General features: G+C 40.5%; 2 protein-coding genes across 2 annotated transcripts in view; one reads left to right on the plus strand and one right to left on the minus strand.

Moving 5' to 3' along the window:
* The first annotated feature begins 1313 nt into the window (after positions 1–1313).
* Positions 1314–7053, plus strand: Gzma (granzyme A). The gene is made up of 5 exons (XM_070041169.1): positions 1314–1425; positions 2164–2308; positions 4322–4463; positions 4651–4920; positions 6829–7053. The coding sequence occupies exons 1-5, from the start codon at positions 1353–1355 to the stop codon at positions 6988–6990; spliced, it is 792 nt and encodes a 263-aa protein (XP_069897270.1). The 5' UTR covers positions 1314–1352; the 3' UTR covers positions 6991–7053.
* A 2511-nt stretch (positions 7054–9564) lies between these two features.
* The window catches only part of Cdc20b (cell division cycle 20B), a 35590-nt gene continuing 28145 nt past the window's right edge, over positions 9565–17009 (minus strand). The window contains exons 10-12 of the mRNA XM_070041170.1: positions 15823–15948; positions 15190–15307; positions 9565–10148 (exon numbers count right to left, since the gene is read on the minus strand). Coding sequence (XP_069897271.1) covers positions 10030–10148; positions 15190–15307; positions 15823–15948 — 363 coding nt within the window. The 3' untranslated portion in view covers positions 9565–10029. The remainder of the gene's footprint in view (positions 10149–15189; positions 15308–15822; positions 15949–17009) is intronic.

A 17009-nucleotide genomic window follows, 5' to 3' on the forward strand; every position in this document is an offset into this window, starting at 1 on the left:
TAAAGTCATAGGACTTCCAAGAAAGTAACCACTAGGTCTGAAGTCATCAGGGTGTTAAGTATGGGGATGGTTATTTCAACATCAGACATCCTAACAGACCATAGGATAAATGTGTCATAATAAGAACCACATCCTCAGCTCAGAAAAAGAGCTACACACGTTTCTAATGGAAAGCACACTCCATGCTGCGCCTCTCATGACTGAGCTTGATTCTTCTCCAGTGTTTGGGACAAAGTAGCTACATCTAAATCCCATTTTACTTCTCTGTTCAATGTGTAAAGAAAGAGGAAGAAAGAAGGGAGGCAGAAGGATGGGAGAAAGAGAGGGAGGGAAAAGAGGAAAGAAGAGAGGGAAGGGAAAGGGGAGGGAGAGAAGAAGAGGATGAAGGAGGAAGGGAGGGCAAAAGAGAGAGGGAGGGAGGGAGGGAAAAGGGAAGGGAGAGAGGAAGGGAAAACTCTAGATACAATATCTAGAATTACAGTACTAACCATTTAGTTTTGTTTTGTTTTTGTTTTTGTTTTTTGTTTTGGGGGGTTTTTTTGGGTCCGGTTGTGGGGCCTGAACTCTGGGCCTGGGCGCTGTCCCTCAGCTCTTCAGCTCAAGGCTAGAGCTCTACCACTTGAGCCACAGTGCCACTTGCGGGTTTTTTCATTTTGCTTATGTGGTGCTGAGGAATCGAACCCAGGGCCTCAGGCAGGCAAGGCAAGCGCTCCACCACTGAGCCACCTTCCCAGCCCCAGTACTAAACATTTGGGGAAAACACAATCAGAGGGCTGAAAGGGCCAACAGCCTCTACCCCACCATGCCATGTCCCTAAACCTATCACAGATTCCAGGTAGGAACACAATAAACCTCCTCTACAGAGCAGGGAAGTTAAAAAAAAATCCCAACAGAGCTCGTGGTACATAAATCTCTTTCTTGATCTCTACTTGCACTTGGCCTATTAATTCTTATATAAACTAAAAGAAACAGCTAGAAAGTTTCTTAGTTACCCATTTTAAGGCTTGAACTTTGGGTATTGAAGATTGTATTGCCACTGATGAGAAGGTCTTCAAAATCTCAGTGAGATGTCTCAAGTGCTCTGTGCTGATGGTCATGAGGCTTCCCGGGCACCTGACAGAATCACAACCTGCCCTTCAATGAGCCTAGTAAAGTAAGCGATGCGCTGGTGCCAACGACCAGGCACCAATTCACTGCTCTTACTCACTTCTGTTTCATTTTCTAGTATGAAACCTGGAAATTTAAAAGAAAGAGAAGAAAGGAAACCACATCCTTTCCTTTCAAGTATAAAGGTAGAAGCAACCAAGAACAAAAAGCAGATTTTGGTGTTGATTAATGTAGTGACACCAGCCATGATGAGGAACTCTTATGCATTTCTGACATCATCTCTCTTGATTATCACATTTCTCCTGCTCATTTCTGAAGGTAAGACTGACTCTTGTCATTTCCAAACATTACCACTAAATGAAATGCAACAGATTTTCACTGAACTTTTGTTAATATTACCTTACTATGCTAATAGAAGATATTTTTCTCCCAGGCTTAACATGACTGACATTGTATTTGTATTCCACATAATTATTTTAGGGGGAAAATGTTTTAGAAGAAAATACATCTTTAGTTATTTTAGAAGAAAAAGATTTCTCATTTATAATTCCTTTTCAAAAGATAACAGAACCATTTCAGCTTCTTGCTGGTGATATGTAGAGCAAAAAATTCTTTAGAAAGACAGTGTAAAAATGGGTAAACAAACCAAAAGATACTCAAGTCATGAAAACAAGTTGTACCTTCCAAGAAAGAAAGAGTAGTGGCCTCATCAGGTCTCTCTTTCTCTCCCCTCCGGAAGGAAGGAAGGAAGGAAGGGAGATAGGGAAGGAGGGAGGGAGGGAGGGAGGGAGATAGGGAAGGAGGGAGGGAGGGAGGGAGGGAGGGAGGGAAGGAGGGAGGGAGGGAGGGAGGGAGATAGGGAAGGAGGGAGGGAGGGAGGGAGGGAAAAAGGGAGGGAGGGAGGGAGGGAGAGAGGGAAGGAAGGAAGGAAGGAAGGAAGGAAGGAAGGAAGGAAGGAAGGAAAGCTCACCTAGGCATAGTTGTTCTTGAAACATAGCTTTATGAAGAGCTCTTTGGGGTGGATACTGACCTGATTTGCCTTTTTCTACTGAATAGATGGCTGTGTACAAATCATTGGAGGAGATCAGGTAATTCCTCATTCAAGACCCTACATGGTCCTAATTAAACTGCATAAGAAAAGGTTCTGTGCTGGTGCTTTGATTGCAGACGACTGGGTGTTGACTGCAGCCCACTGTGTCCTGTAAGTGCTTGGCTTTTAAAACTCATTTGTAGAGATATTCTAAGTTGGGTTGATAATAAAAAAAAAAAAGAGTCTATCTTACTAAGCCATGGGAGATGCATATGTATTTCCAGATCACTAAGGTCTCTGGCAACTTACTTCAACCTTAAAAAAAACTTAAGCCCAGACCTGCCTCCAAATTACAAGGCCAAGGAGAGAGCAGAAAGAAGCCACAGCTCTTCTGAAAGTCTCCTCTAGACACTCAGGGCTCATGGCCTGAAAAGTGGTTAGCACACACAAAATGGTCAAAGTTGTGTACTCCCTCAGGGGCCTGGGAACAGTCCTCAAGTAGAGAAAACTTATTTCCAATGCCTTCTCCTACACTTCAGTGGATGACCCTCATTCCTTCAGCCATCCCTTTTAGTCCCCGTCAGTTACACCCTTGAAGCCTCTTCCAGGCTAGGTCTTTTCTTCACCTTGAAGAAATTTGGACTATCCAATAGGATAGCCAGGTGTGGCTATGCAAATTTAAATTAAGCTAAACAAAATTACAAATCTAATGTAAATGTGGCCACTAGCCACATTTCAACTCCTTAGTAGCCACATGTGGCTAGTGGCTACTCTATTGGACCATGCAGATTTATAGAGCATCCAGAGTAAGCCCTACTGGAAAGCATAGATTTAAGTGATCTCAATCTCAGCTGTTGTAATGGAAAGAAGCAAGTGTGACCATGAGGAAGTATGAACTATAATAGGTCCTGAATGATAACAGGGTGTTTTGCATTAATACATCAAAGAATATTTTTTAACAAAAATTAAACCTTTGGGGCCCTTGTTCAAGCCACCATCTCTGCAATGAACACACACTTTTGTAAGACATAAATAGGTGCTCTTGTGAGCAATCTATTTCTGGAAGTTTTCTCATTCATGATGAATTAGCTGTTCTCTTACAAAGATCCCAAGTGCTGGGCTAGAGCACTGGCTTAGCATGCACAAGGCTTTGGTTCCAGCCTCAGAACCACAAGAAAACAAATATCACCTCAATGAACCATTTTACACATATTAGGTAGAAAACATTCTTTTTCTTTTTCTTTTTTTTTTTGTCAGCCATGGGGCCTGAACTCTGGACCTGGGGGCTGTCCCTTAGCTCTTCAGCTCAAGGCTAGTGCTCTACCACTTGAGCCACAACTTCCAGCTTTTTCGGTTTATGTGGTGCTGAGGAATAAAACCCAGGGCCTCATGCATGCAAAGCAAGCACTCTACCACTAAGCCACCTTCCCAGCCCCAGCTATAAACATTTTGCTTCTATCTCTAGAGTACTGAGATCTCTGGTAATACTAGATTGAGTGATCTGTGGCCTAATTCTCAAAACAGGATGAAGGGGAATGGTAGATAACACAAGACCAGGTTTGCTGCCATAAAATTATCTTGTGTATCAATGAACTTAGTTTTTATAAAACAAGCTGGTCGATGTGACAATGTGATTACCATGGTTTGGATATGTTCATTACCCAAAGGTTCATGTGCTAGAATACTGGTATCCAATATGACCCTACTAAAGGTAATGAGCTCTTTAAAAGGCAAATGAGTCATGAGGGATTAATAGTGAAGGGTCGAACACAGGCTTGAGAGTTACATAGTCACTGTGAGATCAGGTTGTTATAGAGCAAGTTTAACTTCTTTGGTTCATTTTCTTGCTTCTATTAATTCCCTGCTCTACACCCACCCACTTCCCTTCTAATTTTCTGCCATGAATTGCCACAATATGAGATCCTCAGCAGAAGCCAAAAAGACACTGATACCTTTCTTAGACTCCAGCTCCAAGAGCTAAAAGAAACTTCTTTTCTTTATAAAGCACCCAGCTTTGGGTACTAAAACAATGATTATAATGTATTTCTAAACATCTTACTTTTTACCCTTTAGAGCACACATTTTCTTTCAAGACACAAAGGCTCTCCAAAAGAGCATTTACAAATGACACCATCAAATGCACGTAAAAGATAAACCCAGTAAATACTTTTATGTCTATTCCAGGACCAAGACATCTGAGATCATTCTTGGGGCTCACTCAATGAGCAAGAATGAGCCAGAAAAACAGAAACTGTCCATTAAGAAAGAGTTTCCCTATCCATGCTTTGATCCAGATACACATGAGGGTGATCTGAAACTTATACAGGTGTGTACCTTCGATTGTCTTCTCCAGTTGCAGGACCTCCTACAATGTGGCCCTTACATGGAAAACTTCCCTTATTGCCCCTACCGATATAAACTCATGTAAGGGGTCTGATTGTTGGGCTAGAATTTATGCTAAAATGTTAATATTTGTCTCATTCTGTTAACTCTTTATGCTTGTCTTCTCACAGCTGAACAGAAAAGCAAAAATTACCAAAAATGTGGCTATCCTGAATCTACCTAAACGGGGAGCTGATGTAGAAGCAGGAACCAAGTGTCAAGTTGCAGGATGGGGCATAACTAATAATAAGTCACCTATGTCCGATACTCTGAGAGAAGTGAATATCACCATCATAGGCAGGAAAATCTGCAATGATCACCAGCACTATAATTTTAATCCTGTGATTGGATTGAATATGATTTGTGCAGGAAGCCCCAGTGGTGGAAAAGACATATGCAATGTAAGTAATATAAGATGATCCCATGTATTAGCTGTGAAGAGTAAGACATATAGATACAGACCAGTAATGTCAGGCTGTATCTTGGCCTGGCATTAGCTTTAATAGGGTTCCCTTGCTTCTTGAAAGAAGTCTGAGAAAAAAACTCTAATTAATTTGCTCAACTTAAATGAGTCACTAAAAATAAGGTGACTGAGAGTGCATGATTTACTACATCATCTTGGTTTTATATTTTTTTTTAAATACTTGTCTTTTTTTTTTTTTTGGTCGGTCGTGGGGTTTGAACTCTGGGCTTGGGCGCTGACCCTGCGCTCTTCAGCTCAAGGCGAGCACTCTACCACTTAAGCCACAAAGCCACTTCCAAAAATACTTGTTTTTCATATTACCATATATGTATCTACAATACAAAGGCATGAAGCAGAGCTGAAATCAGCATTGCTCAAAGGCCTTTGATCTCATATCCCGCCTGAGCATCATTCTGAAAGTCCATCTAGCCTAGACATGTTTGAAAACCTGCCATTCTCAGAATGGCTGAGGACCTGAGATTGGACCCACAGCATGCTAGAACTGTGCTGGATACCCCATAAACAACCCCTACCCATGGACCATACCAGGGAACATGTCAGCCTCCATCACAGGGTGCCCAGAGAAAGGGAGGGATTAAAGACAGGGCCCTGATTCAAGACAAGAGTAAAATAAACACTGCACATTTTTTTAATTTTTTTAATTTTATTCCATTGTAAAGATGCTGTCCAGAGGGGAACACTACACATTTTTAAGCTCTGGGTACTGACATATTTCTCTTTAGGATCCAAAGATTTTTTTGGGGGGGTGGGAGGGTCCAGTCGTGAGGCCTGAACTCTGGGCCTGGCCTCAGCTCTTCAGCTCAAGGCTAGCGCTCTACTACTTGAGCCACAGCACTACTCCCGGCTTTTTTTCTTTTTGCTTATGTGGTGCTGAGGAATCAAACCCAGGGCCTCATGCATGCAAGGCAAGCACTCTACCACTGAGCCACCTTCCCAGCCCCAGGATCCAAAGATTTTAAAGAATTTTATTGGGTAGGTGTAGTGTGCCTGGTTTGGGAGCCACCAAACCAGGTTGAAGGTCTCTGTCATATCCAGGAATCACAAGCAACCTTTAGGACCAAGGCTAGCCAAATGGTAGGAAAAGATGGCATTTGTTTTCGGCACCCTTCCACTTTCTCTTCTTTTCCCTCCCTTACCCACTTTCTCACATTCTCTATTAGAGAACCCAGGAGCGTAAATGTCCTGCTTTTGGACTTCAGATTCAACATCATCCTTGGAGGCTAGGCCCTGCCCAGAGCCCTCTCCATCATGAACCTTAGCCAGCCATCCTGCCTTAGAGTCTAAGAGACTCGTTCTGAAAATACCAAGCACTATACTAAGCAGCAAAAAAATGACTATGAAAGGACTTCAAGTTCTCACAAGGGTTTTTCATTTCATATACCCCTAAGACCAACTTTTACTCCAAAGGGGCTATTTGATTTTGTTTCTTTGAGAAGATCATTTATCTGCTAGAAGGACTGGAAAACCTAATTCTCATTCTTTGCATTATTGTGTCATTTTCACTTGACTATTTTACTCCTTACTTTATGAAGTATTTTGAGGAAACAAATAGGAAAGGTTGCCTTTCTAAAAGCAGAGACTCAAATCTCAAAATTGGTAGACAACAAGTTTAACTTCAACTTACACTGGTTTATAAATGAACACAGTGAATCACTTTTAAAATAGTTAAACATTTCTTAACATTTTTTTATTTTCTCGAGCACTAATTTTCAGTAAAGTCGAGGTTTGTCTTTTTATTAGTAAATGCTGTAGAGACCCTCCTGGTTTGCCTATGGTCAGAATCCAGCCTGATCCCGTGGCACCTCCACCCTCTTTGCTTCCCCAGGGAGATTCTGGAGGCCCACTGCTATGCCATGGCACTTTCCGAGGCATCGCTGCCTTTGGCATGAATGGGAAATGTGGGGACCCAAGAGCACCTGGTGTCTATACGCTTCTCTCAAAGCACTATCTCAAGTGGATCATCAAGACTATGAAGGGGGTATCTTAAATAATTATATTTCCTTTGCTGTCATTTCTTAACTTTATCACAAATAAAAATGCATATGCCTGACCCTGTTTCTTTCCTATAACATTCATGGGTGGATCCATAGCAACTTTATGAATAATGCTAGGGGGAGATTGGGGAAGGAGTTTCACCAGTGTCACTCATACATTGAGTGATGGGAGAATGTCTCTCTCAACTACTCACTACCTCAATGAGACCTAGCAGGATAGATCAGTCCTGCTTAGTAACAAGCATGGGGTAGGGGGATCGGCAATTCTGTGGGGAATGTTCTAGATAGTCTAGAACATTCAGGAAGAAAAGAAATAAGTCTGCCCTTCAAAGGTTGTTGTTACATGTTCACACTTTCTAGTCTCATTTATATGCCAAAATTAGGCTCTGGGAGAAACAAATCAGAAATGACTAACAGCATTTTGTAAACACAAATAAGAAATAGATATTAAAGTTCCAGAAGAAACAAATTAAATGCTTGACCAAACAAGAAAATTATACAATACAAAGTCAGCTTTGTTTCTTAGCAGTCTGTATTTAATCAGCAAAAAGCAGGATAGGAAGAATGATTTAAGTGATAGAGCGCCAACATAGCAAGTGCAAGGCTCTGAGTTCAAACTCCTGTTCTGCAAAACAATAAAGGGTTGTTTTGCTTTTGTTCTATTTAATAAGACACATCAGTCTGGTGTAGAATTAGTTTTTTATTATTATATAGTTATACAAAGTGGCTACAATTTCATAAGTCAGGTTAGAATTCAGTTTCTTTTTTAAAAATGTTAACAAGAAAGGAGCACAGCTTAGACTGGTTAATATGCTAATCACTGGCTTCAAACATAGCTGCCCAACAGACTCAACAGATTATTTAAATTTAGCAGTGCCCAAAATCCATCTAGAGATTCTGATTGAATTGCTATTTGGTAGGTCCCAGGACAAAATAATCTTTATATGAACTCCCCAACAATGCCAATATGCAGCCAGAGATGAGAAATCCCATATAGAAAGTGACATCTGGTACTGACTTCTACAAGATACTCTGGCAGGTACCAGGATAATAAGTCTAGACACCTACTATAATCCTGAATTACTTAGGATTTTAACTACAATAAAAGGATGGAATATCCCCCAGTGGCAATATATTTTACAAATTTTGAATTCATTCATTGCTAGTAGAAGTACAAAGTAGTTTCTCTTTCTTGGCAAAATTATACATATCTATCAATACAATATACACACATATGTGTGTGAGTGTGTGTGTGTGCATGTGAGCATCCTCTAATCTAGCAATTCCATCCTGAGTATATGCCACACTGGAATAAGTGCTTTTATCCACCAAAGATGTGTTTGATAATACACAAAGCTTTCTTCTTTTTTTTTTTTGGGGGGGGGGGTCCAGTCATGGGGCCTGAACTCTGGGCCTGGATGCTGTCCCTCAGCTCTTCAGCTCAAGGCTAGTGCTCTACCACTTGAGCCACAGCGCCACTTCCAGCTTTTTTCTTTTTGCTTATGTGGTGCTGAGGAATCAAACCCAGGGCCTCATGCATGCAAGGCAAGCGCTCTACCACTGAGCCACCTTCCCAGCCCCACAAAGCTTTACTCTTAAAAGTCAAAACTGGAAATAACTCAAATATTCGCTCATGATAAAATGAATAACATTCATATAATAAATATCAAAGAAAAAGAAAAAAACTACAGTTCAACATAGACTCAACATATGAATATTGCATAGAATATTCCATTCATTTGAGGGTAGCATACGAAAATTCTCATCCATCATTGATCAAGGTCAGAATAGTAGAGTTCACTATATAATACTCACTATAAAAAAACATTTACAATCATTATATAAAATCACTATAATAGCAATTGTTTCTAGAAAAAACAAATTAAATGCTTGGCCATTTAATGAAATGCTAGTTCCCTGCTAGCAGGCAAAGATAGAGATGCTTTTAGGATACCAGAAATGTTCATATCTTTGTATAGATGGTAGTTACACAGTTTCATAACTATACACTTAGGATTTATGTGCTTTACTTATATGAATTGTCACTCATTGATTCACTGTGAACCAATGAAAAGAAAGAGCTAGAGTTGGGTGCTAGTGGCTCATGCCTATAATCCTAGCTAATCAAGAAGCTGTGATGTGATGATCACGGTTCAAAGCCAGCCCAGGCAGGAAAGTCCCTGAGACTCTTATCTCTAATAAACTAGTCAGAAAAGGCTGTAAGTGGCTCAAGTGGTAGAGCACTACTCTTGAGCCAAAGAAGCTCAAAGACAGTGCCCAGGCCCTAAGTTCAAGCCCCAGGACTGGCACAAAAAGAAGGAAAGAAAGGAAAAGAAAAGATGAGAAAAAAAAAGAAAAGAGGGCTGGAAAGGTGGCTCACTGTTAGTGCCTGGCTTGCATGCATGAGGCCCTGGGTTCGATTCCTCAGCACCAAATAAGCAAAAAAGGCCGAAGTGGCGGTGTGGCTCAAGTGGTAGAATGCTAGCCTTGAGCTGAAGAGCTGAGGGACAGCACCCAGGCCCAGAGTTCAGGCCCCACAACCAACCAAAAAAAAAAAATCCAGGCATCAGTGGCTCATGCCTATAAATCCTAGCTACACAGAAGGCTGAGATCTGAGGATCACAGTCCAAAGCTAGCCCATGCAGGAAAGTCCATGAGACTCATCTCCAATAAACCAGTCAGAAAACCAGAAGTGGCACTGTGGTTCAAGTGGTAGAGTGCTTTGAGCTGAAGAGCTGAGGGACATTGGGAAGGAAGGAAGGAAGGAAGGAAGGAAGGAAGGAAGGAAGGAAGGAAGGAAGGAAGGAAGGAAGGAAGGAAGGAAGGAAGGAAAGGTAGAAGAAAAAGTGGGGGTAAAGAAGAGGATGGAGACAGAAGAAAGCAGAGAGAAGAAATCAGTCTCAGTTAATCTATGGGAGATACATCAGGAAGAAAGCACATACAGCATGCTGAGAGTGAGGAGAGTGGCCATGCACACCGGGAGAGCTCTTCACGGTGCCCCCTGCTTAACGAGCTCCTGGAGACACTGGAAGCTAGGAAGAGCTGGGTGACTGGTCACACTTCCACACATAGGCTGTTCCATCCACAGCAGCAGAAAACACACGGGTCTGGTCAGGACTCAATGCCAGGTGCAGCACTCTGCCTCTGTGGCCTGAGGGGAGAAGGAAGGCAGTTCTTACTTCACCTTCAAGGCTGATGCTAAAGACTAGAGATGACCTAAAGTGAGGCCTGAATCATATCTCTGGATATAGGCTTCCAATAGCCATGGGTTCAGAGTGGTGCTCATTAATGCTAGCCAGGTTATAATGCTAGCCAGGTTAACCCAGGCATCACTATCCAGTGGCTAAGTTTGGCTCAGGGTTTCTCTTCTTCCCTTATTCATGTCCTACAGCTGACCAATCAACAACCAGAAATTGGGTGGCGAAACACAGCAGAAGCTGATTCTCTTCAAGTCTGAGATGAAGTCAGAGAAGGCTCCAGGGAAGTCTTATCTCCCAGTTTCTAGCAGATATTGGCCATCCTTAACTCATTTCACCTATCTCTTTCTCTATGGTCACATCACCTCCTTGTCTCTGTGTTTCATACAAGAAATTATGTCATTGAACTTAGAGCCATGATCTCATCTCAAGAACCTTCACTTAATCATATTTTCAAAGACCCTTTGACTAAATAAAGTCATACTCATAAGTTCTACATGGATATCTTTTGGGAAACAATTTTTAGCTGACACAGATGATGACACCATCATTCACATCCAACAGTTATTAGTTCTGCTTTCTATAAACTCCAAAGAAATGTCGTTGTTGTATTCCTACCACCCATTCTATCCCTTCCCCAAAAGCCATCCCTTTGAGACCTAAAAACTAACCAAATAAACTCATGCAGCTTAATGCAAAAGGACACCAAAATTCCGCCACAAAGTTTCATTTATGAAAATCTGGAGAAATTTTCCTCCCTTTATTGACTAGTCCCAAAGAATAACATAGTAGCTTTATGTAATGTTACTAGGTATTAAAAACAAAGAGAGCTCTAGATTAGGAGACGTTAAACATGGTTCCTTTTCTCAGGACTTCTTTGCTTTACGACTGCTATATACATAATAAATGTTTTGGAGTTGAGATTCCAAAACATTCACAAGTGTTTCTAGATGACTTGTCCAAATAGTCCTTTTGACTTGAACGTGGCAGAGGACTCACTAGTGTTCTGTGGAAAACGCATTGCAAAACCTAGTTTAACCCAATAAGGACTTCAATCAAAACTCCAGGCCCAAATAGAAAAACAGGAGGCTGGACTTGGAGGGTGGGAGAGAGGAGGGACAAAAAATGTTTTTGAGTAGGAAGGTATTTGGAGACAGTACTAAAATTAAACCAGACAGGTGGTGATCTCTTCCTAAGACCAGTATTGCTTTCAACTCATTTGAGAGCAGGAATTTGTGACATAATGATATACACTACAAGATTTTCAACAGAAAGGAGCGTATAGACACTACTTCACTCCTGAAGAAGATGTATCTTAGATATATGGTGCTTTTCTATCTACACACATTCACACCTAATGCTCTGCTTTGTGCACAACATATACACACACACACACACACACACACACACACACACACATACACACACACACATATACACTCTAGACAAATCAAAGAGGATATAAGATTGGCTTTAGGTGTGTTGGTACATAAAGGTTAGATCATAGAAACAACACAGCTCTCTTATCTTACAGATGAAGAAAGAGCTAGGGACATCAAGAACCTTGCACAGAACACATATCTAATTAATGGAAGAGCCAGAGCTAGGATTCAGTTCAGTGGTCTGCTACATCAAACTCCAATCCCAGAAGAAGAAAGAAAAATCTATTTTTCCATTGAAGCCACTGACTATTTTTTTATTTAAATTTTAAAGGAAAAGAAGCTTCTTTTAAAAGAATAGAGAACAATTGCACTAATCCTTTTAAGTTATCTTAACCTTGTTTCTTCTCATTTTAAGAATCTAATTTGCATTTTTACAATAAAAAAAATATATAAAATTTTTTTAAAGAATCTAATTTTGTTGATCTACCCAGGAAACTTGTTCCTTTTAACCACTCTAACACAGAGACATAAATTTTTTATCACAAGCAAGAAGTAAATCTTTAGAAATAGGAAATATGTATAGATAAGAAAATATGGTCAACAAATCTAATTATAGCTATTAATTTTAAAGGTTCACTTGAGAAAGGGAAACAAAGGAGAAGTCTCCCTTTTGTGCTACTTTCCTCTATCTATTACCGGGCACAAAATTCTCTTATGAAAAAAATACTAATATATCTGCTGTACTGAGTTTATGGAGAAAATTGCCACTCAGAGTTCTCTTTCTCGAAATCTCAAACATTTCCATCAAATTCTGCCAGAAAGTCTCAGGCATGTCACTCTTTTGTGCAATTCACTTTCCTAAACCTTATATTAAAATTATGCTCCACACTTATCTGACCATATGGCCTGTTTTGTATAAGAATAAAGGAACTACTGTGTCAGAGTACCTACAAGCTCTAAAATAACCATAATTTCCTCAACTACATATTTTTTGGGGGGATCCGGTCGTGGGGCCTGAACTCGGCCTGGGCGCTGTCCCTCATCTCTTCAGCTCAAGGCTAGCACTCTACCACTTGAGCCACAGTGCCACTTCCGGCTTTTTTCTTTTTGCTTATGTGGTGCTGAGGAATCAAACCCAGGGCCTCATGCATGCAAGGCAAGCACTCTACCACTGAGCCACCTTCCCAGCCCCTCAACTACATATGTTTTAAGATGAGAAAAAGTTAAGTGAATTCTTTGGAATCCTTTCTAATAATACTGGGGGGGGAGGGGGAGAATACACCTCTAAGAATGTTTGTTTGTTGCTACACTATATAACCCAATTGACCACAACACATGATCATTCTCCTTTGACCTCCCAAGTGCTATGATTACAATTGTTTGCTACACTACCGAGCCAGTGTTGATATTCTTATTCCAAGTATCAGAAGATGATTTTAGTATCTCTCCAACACCCCCACCTAGGTAAGGCCCTAAACAACTACTAAAATTGTTATCTTGTAAAGAAATAGAGTTTAAAGCTTGGTTGCAAATCTTTCTCAAATCTCAAAAGCTCCTGGGAATTCCATGGCTTCTGATTAACAGTAAATTTCTGGGGTCATGGTTTAAGTGGTAGAACACCTGCCTAGAAAGCACCAAACCCTAAATCTAAACACAAGTACTGTCAAAATAATAACAGTAACAATAAAAAGTGGAATGCAGAAACAGCTCATGTTCTCCTACACTTGTGCCTAGCCACCAAAACAGCTATCAGGAGTTGTATGGATTCTTATATAGCAGACCACAGAGGACACTGAAGAGCATGAAGGACATTGTGTGGCTGTCTGACAGGAGACCAGAACTGTGTCTTATTGGGCTGTTTTATTGCCAAATAACATTCTCAGAACCTCCAAAGAGAGGCATAGTATTAGCATTACCTTATTTTTTATATGTTTATTTTCTGTATGCTTCATCTCATAAACATATAGGTTCTAAGGGCACTATCTCTCTTGTTTACCTGTGTATCTCCTGCATCTTAAAAAGTATCTGGCACCTTATAAATGCTCACATAATTAATGAATACATAAATTCTCAGGCAAGGCTGAGTAGAGAGAGAAGGAAGATGCGATATATTACCAGACTTCTGTAAAAGACTGGATGCAAGGGCTCTGTCATCTTCCTGTCTCCAAGGAATGGGGAAAGAAAAAGCTCACTCACCTCAGGGCCCCTTTAACATTCCAGACAAGGTCCAGGTATCCTTCCCTCATCACGTGTCTTTCTATCCAGAAAGACGCAATAAAAATTTATAAAATTAAACTGAGAAAGGACAGCAGTATGGGGCTTGGAAATTATCACAGTGGTAGAACATATTCTTAGTATACACAAAACCATGGATCTGATACTCAGAAAAGGAAAGGAAAGGAAAGAGACAAAGAGAGAGGAGAAAGGGAGGGAAGGAAGGAAAAAGGAAAGAAGGAAGGAAGGAAGGAGAAGGGAAGCAAAAGAAAGGGAAGGGAAAAGGAAAGAAAGAAAGAGAGAGAAAGAATGAAAGAAAGAAAGAAAGAAAGAAAGAAAGAAAGAAAGAAAGAAAGAAAGAAAGAAAGAAAGAAAGAAAGGAAGGAAGGAAGGAAGGAAGGAAGGAAGGGAAGGAAGGAGAAGAAAGAAAGTAAGAAAGAAAGAAAGAAAGAAAGAAAGAAAGAAAGAAAGAAAGAAAGAAAGACAGAAAGAAAGAAAGAAAGACAGAAAGAAAGAAAGAAAGAAAGAAAGAAAGAACAAAGAAAGAAAGAAAGAAAGAAAGAAAGAAAGAAAGAAAGAAAGAACAAAGAAAGAAAGAAAGAAAGAAAGGAAGAAAGAAAGGAAGGAGAGAGAAAGGGAGAGAGAAAGGGAGAGAGACGAGGGGAAAGGAAAGGAGGGAGGAAGGAGGGGGGAGGAAGGAAAGAAGGAAGGAAAAGGAAAGAAAAGCAAGAGAAAGAAAAGGAAGAAGAATGAAAGAAAGAGAAAGGAAAGAGAGAAAAAAGAAAGACTAGCAGTTTTCATAGAGGAACCTTGTGACTTCTAGAGGCCTTCCAAACTATGACCCTTTCCCTGCTCCATTTTCCACACGGCTAGATGTTCTACAAATAACGTGTGTAACACTAATCTCAAATTCAAAAATCTTCCAAGTCGGGGCTGGGAAGGTGGCTCAGTGGTAGAGTACTTGCCTTGCATGCCTGAGGCCCTGGGTTAGATTCCTCAGCACCATATAAGCAAAAAGAAAAAAGCCGGAAGTGGCGCTGTGGCTCAAGTGGTAGAGCGCTAGCCTTGAGCTGAAGAGCTGAGGGACAGCGCCCAGGCCCAGAGTTCAGGCCCACGACCGGACCCAAAAAAAATAAAAAAATAAAAAATCTTCCAAGTCATCACTTTATACTCCATACACATATGTGAGAAGAAAGGACAATTTTCAGTGATAATAAATCAAATTCAGAAACACTCATCTATATATTAGCTGAGGTAGGTTGGGTGTAGGACGTTTTGCTCTATTGAAACATGTGCACCAAAGAACCCAAAATAGAAAACCTCTCATTCATGGTATTTCCCACCAATGACAGCTCACTCTGCCATAGAGACACAGCATTTTACTCACACATTTACTTACCAAAAAACCCTGCCAACCTGGACAGAGTGGGACAGGTCCACAGAGCCACGTCATTGCTAGGAGAACCTTGGCCTGTTGCAATTGCCTTTGTCTCAGGTAGCCAGATTAGGGAACAAATCTGCCATAATATCCATAAAATACAAAATTTTAGCAAGTTCTGATTCATTGTGAATTTATTAAAGTTGATTCTATACAGTATTCTCTGTCTAAACTCTTCTCCCCACCCCCCCACCTGCAGCCCACGCACATACTCCAGTCACAGCTGGCGTTCTGGTAATATTGGAATTCTACTTGTTCTAAGAAAACAACAAAGGACAAAGACTGCAAATCAGGTGTTACAAATGATTAGTTTATTTGATTTTCCATCACTGGCCAGGAACAGAAAAGACCAGTTTTACAAAACAGTGGTGAAAAAGAAAGAAAAACAAAAATTGAAACAGAAGCAAAATACAAGTTAAATTAACTTTAGGACTCTCAGATTAAGAGAGTTTACAGAAAAGGAATTCTTGAGAACTGAAATTTCTTATGGAGTCAGTAGGTAAAGAGAGATGTGCTTAGGTTTTATGCTCTATAATCATTTTCAGAAGATTCTAGAAGGTGGGGATGAAAGTAGACTACAGAAGAGATACTGACCTGTGAGTTTGTGCTTGGGGTCTTGATGCTCGTCCCAGTCTTTATATCCAAAATGTGCAGACATCCGTCCTTCATTCCTCCTCCAATAGCAAGGACCTCAGACTGCCAGGGACACCAGTCCACGGCCTTTAAAGTTAATAGCAACACAAGCAGGTTAGACTTGGAAAAGGTGAGCTCAAGAATGTGATGTACACGGATAAGCACCAGTCCCAGAGGCCTACAGCTTAGCAACTCTCTTGGGCTTCCTATTCAAAAGCAGGAGGAACTATACACCCTTCAGAAATCATTTCTTGGGGAGGTGGCACTGTGGCTCAAGTGGTAGAGTGCACACCTTGAGCTGAAGAGCACAGGGACAGCACCCAAGCCCAGAGTTCAAGCCCCAGGAACGACCAAAAAAAAAATCATTTCTTGGGAATTGAAAGCCACTCCTGGAAAGAAAGGTACCTGATGAAGAAGACTCTTCCTGGTTGTTCTTTATTTTATTTTTGGTTTAGTTTATATAGGGTTCAGTTGAGTGGCTAGGGGGAAGTGGAATTTTCTTAGTTTTGTGTGCTTCCTTTGCTGTTATTTAAAAAAAAAACTAATATATTCAATTATTTTGGTCATGACAAATTTTTAGGCAAATTGTAAATTTCACAATTATGGCTATAACATTTTTCCAAACAGTTATAAGTTTTTGCAACACTAGCATCAGATAATCATGCTCATTTCTTACTGGCTAAAGGTTATTTGAAATAAAAAGTTATTTTGCATGTAATAGAATTATAATTATGAAACAGATTATACAGATGATTTATTTTATATTTCTTTATTAACAACAATGGACTTTATCCTGTGTTCCTAACACTTCCTCCTTGTGAGTTTTTGTTGTCCTTTGGCCGATTTAAATATCAATAGTTTCTTGGTTTTCTTAATTTTGATTCCATTTTTTTTTTGTCTTTTGGTGCCAGTCCTTTTCTTTCTTTTTTTTTTTTTCCAGTCTTGGGGTGTGAACTCAGGGCCTGGGCACTGTCCCTGAGCTTCTTTTGCTTAAGTCTAGTACTCAACCACTTGAGCCACAGCACCACTTCTGGTTTTTTTCTGTGTATGTGGTGCTAAGGAATTGAACCCAGGGTTTCATGCATGCTAGACAAGCACTCTACCACTACGCCACATTCCCAGACCTTGGTGCCAGTCCTATGGCTTGA

This window comes from Dipodomys merriami, unplaced genomic scaffold (genome assembly GCF_024711535.1).
Source record: "Dipodomys merriami isolate MVZ:Mamm:240054 unplaced genomic scaffold, mDipMer1.0.p SCAF_30, whole genome shotgun sequence".
Taxonomy (NCBI): Eukaryota; Metazoa; Chordata; class Mammalia; order Rodentia; family Heteromyidae; genus Dipodomys; species Dipodomys merriami.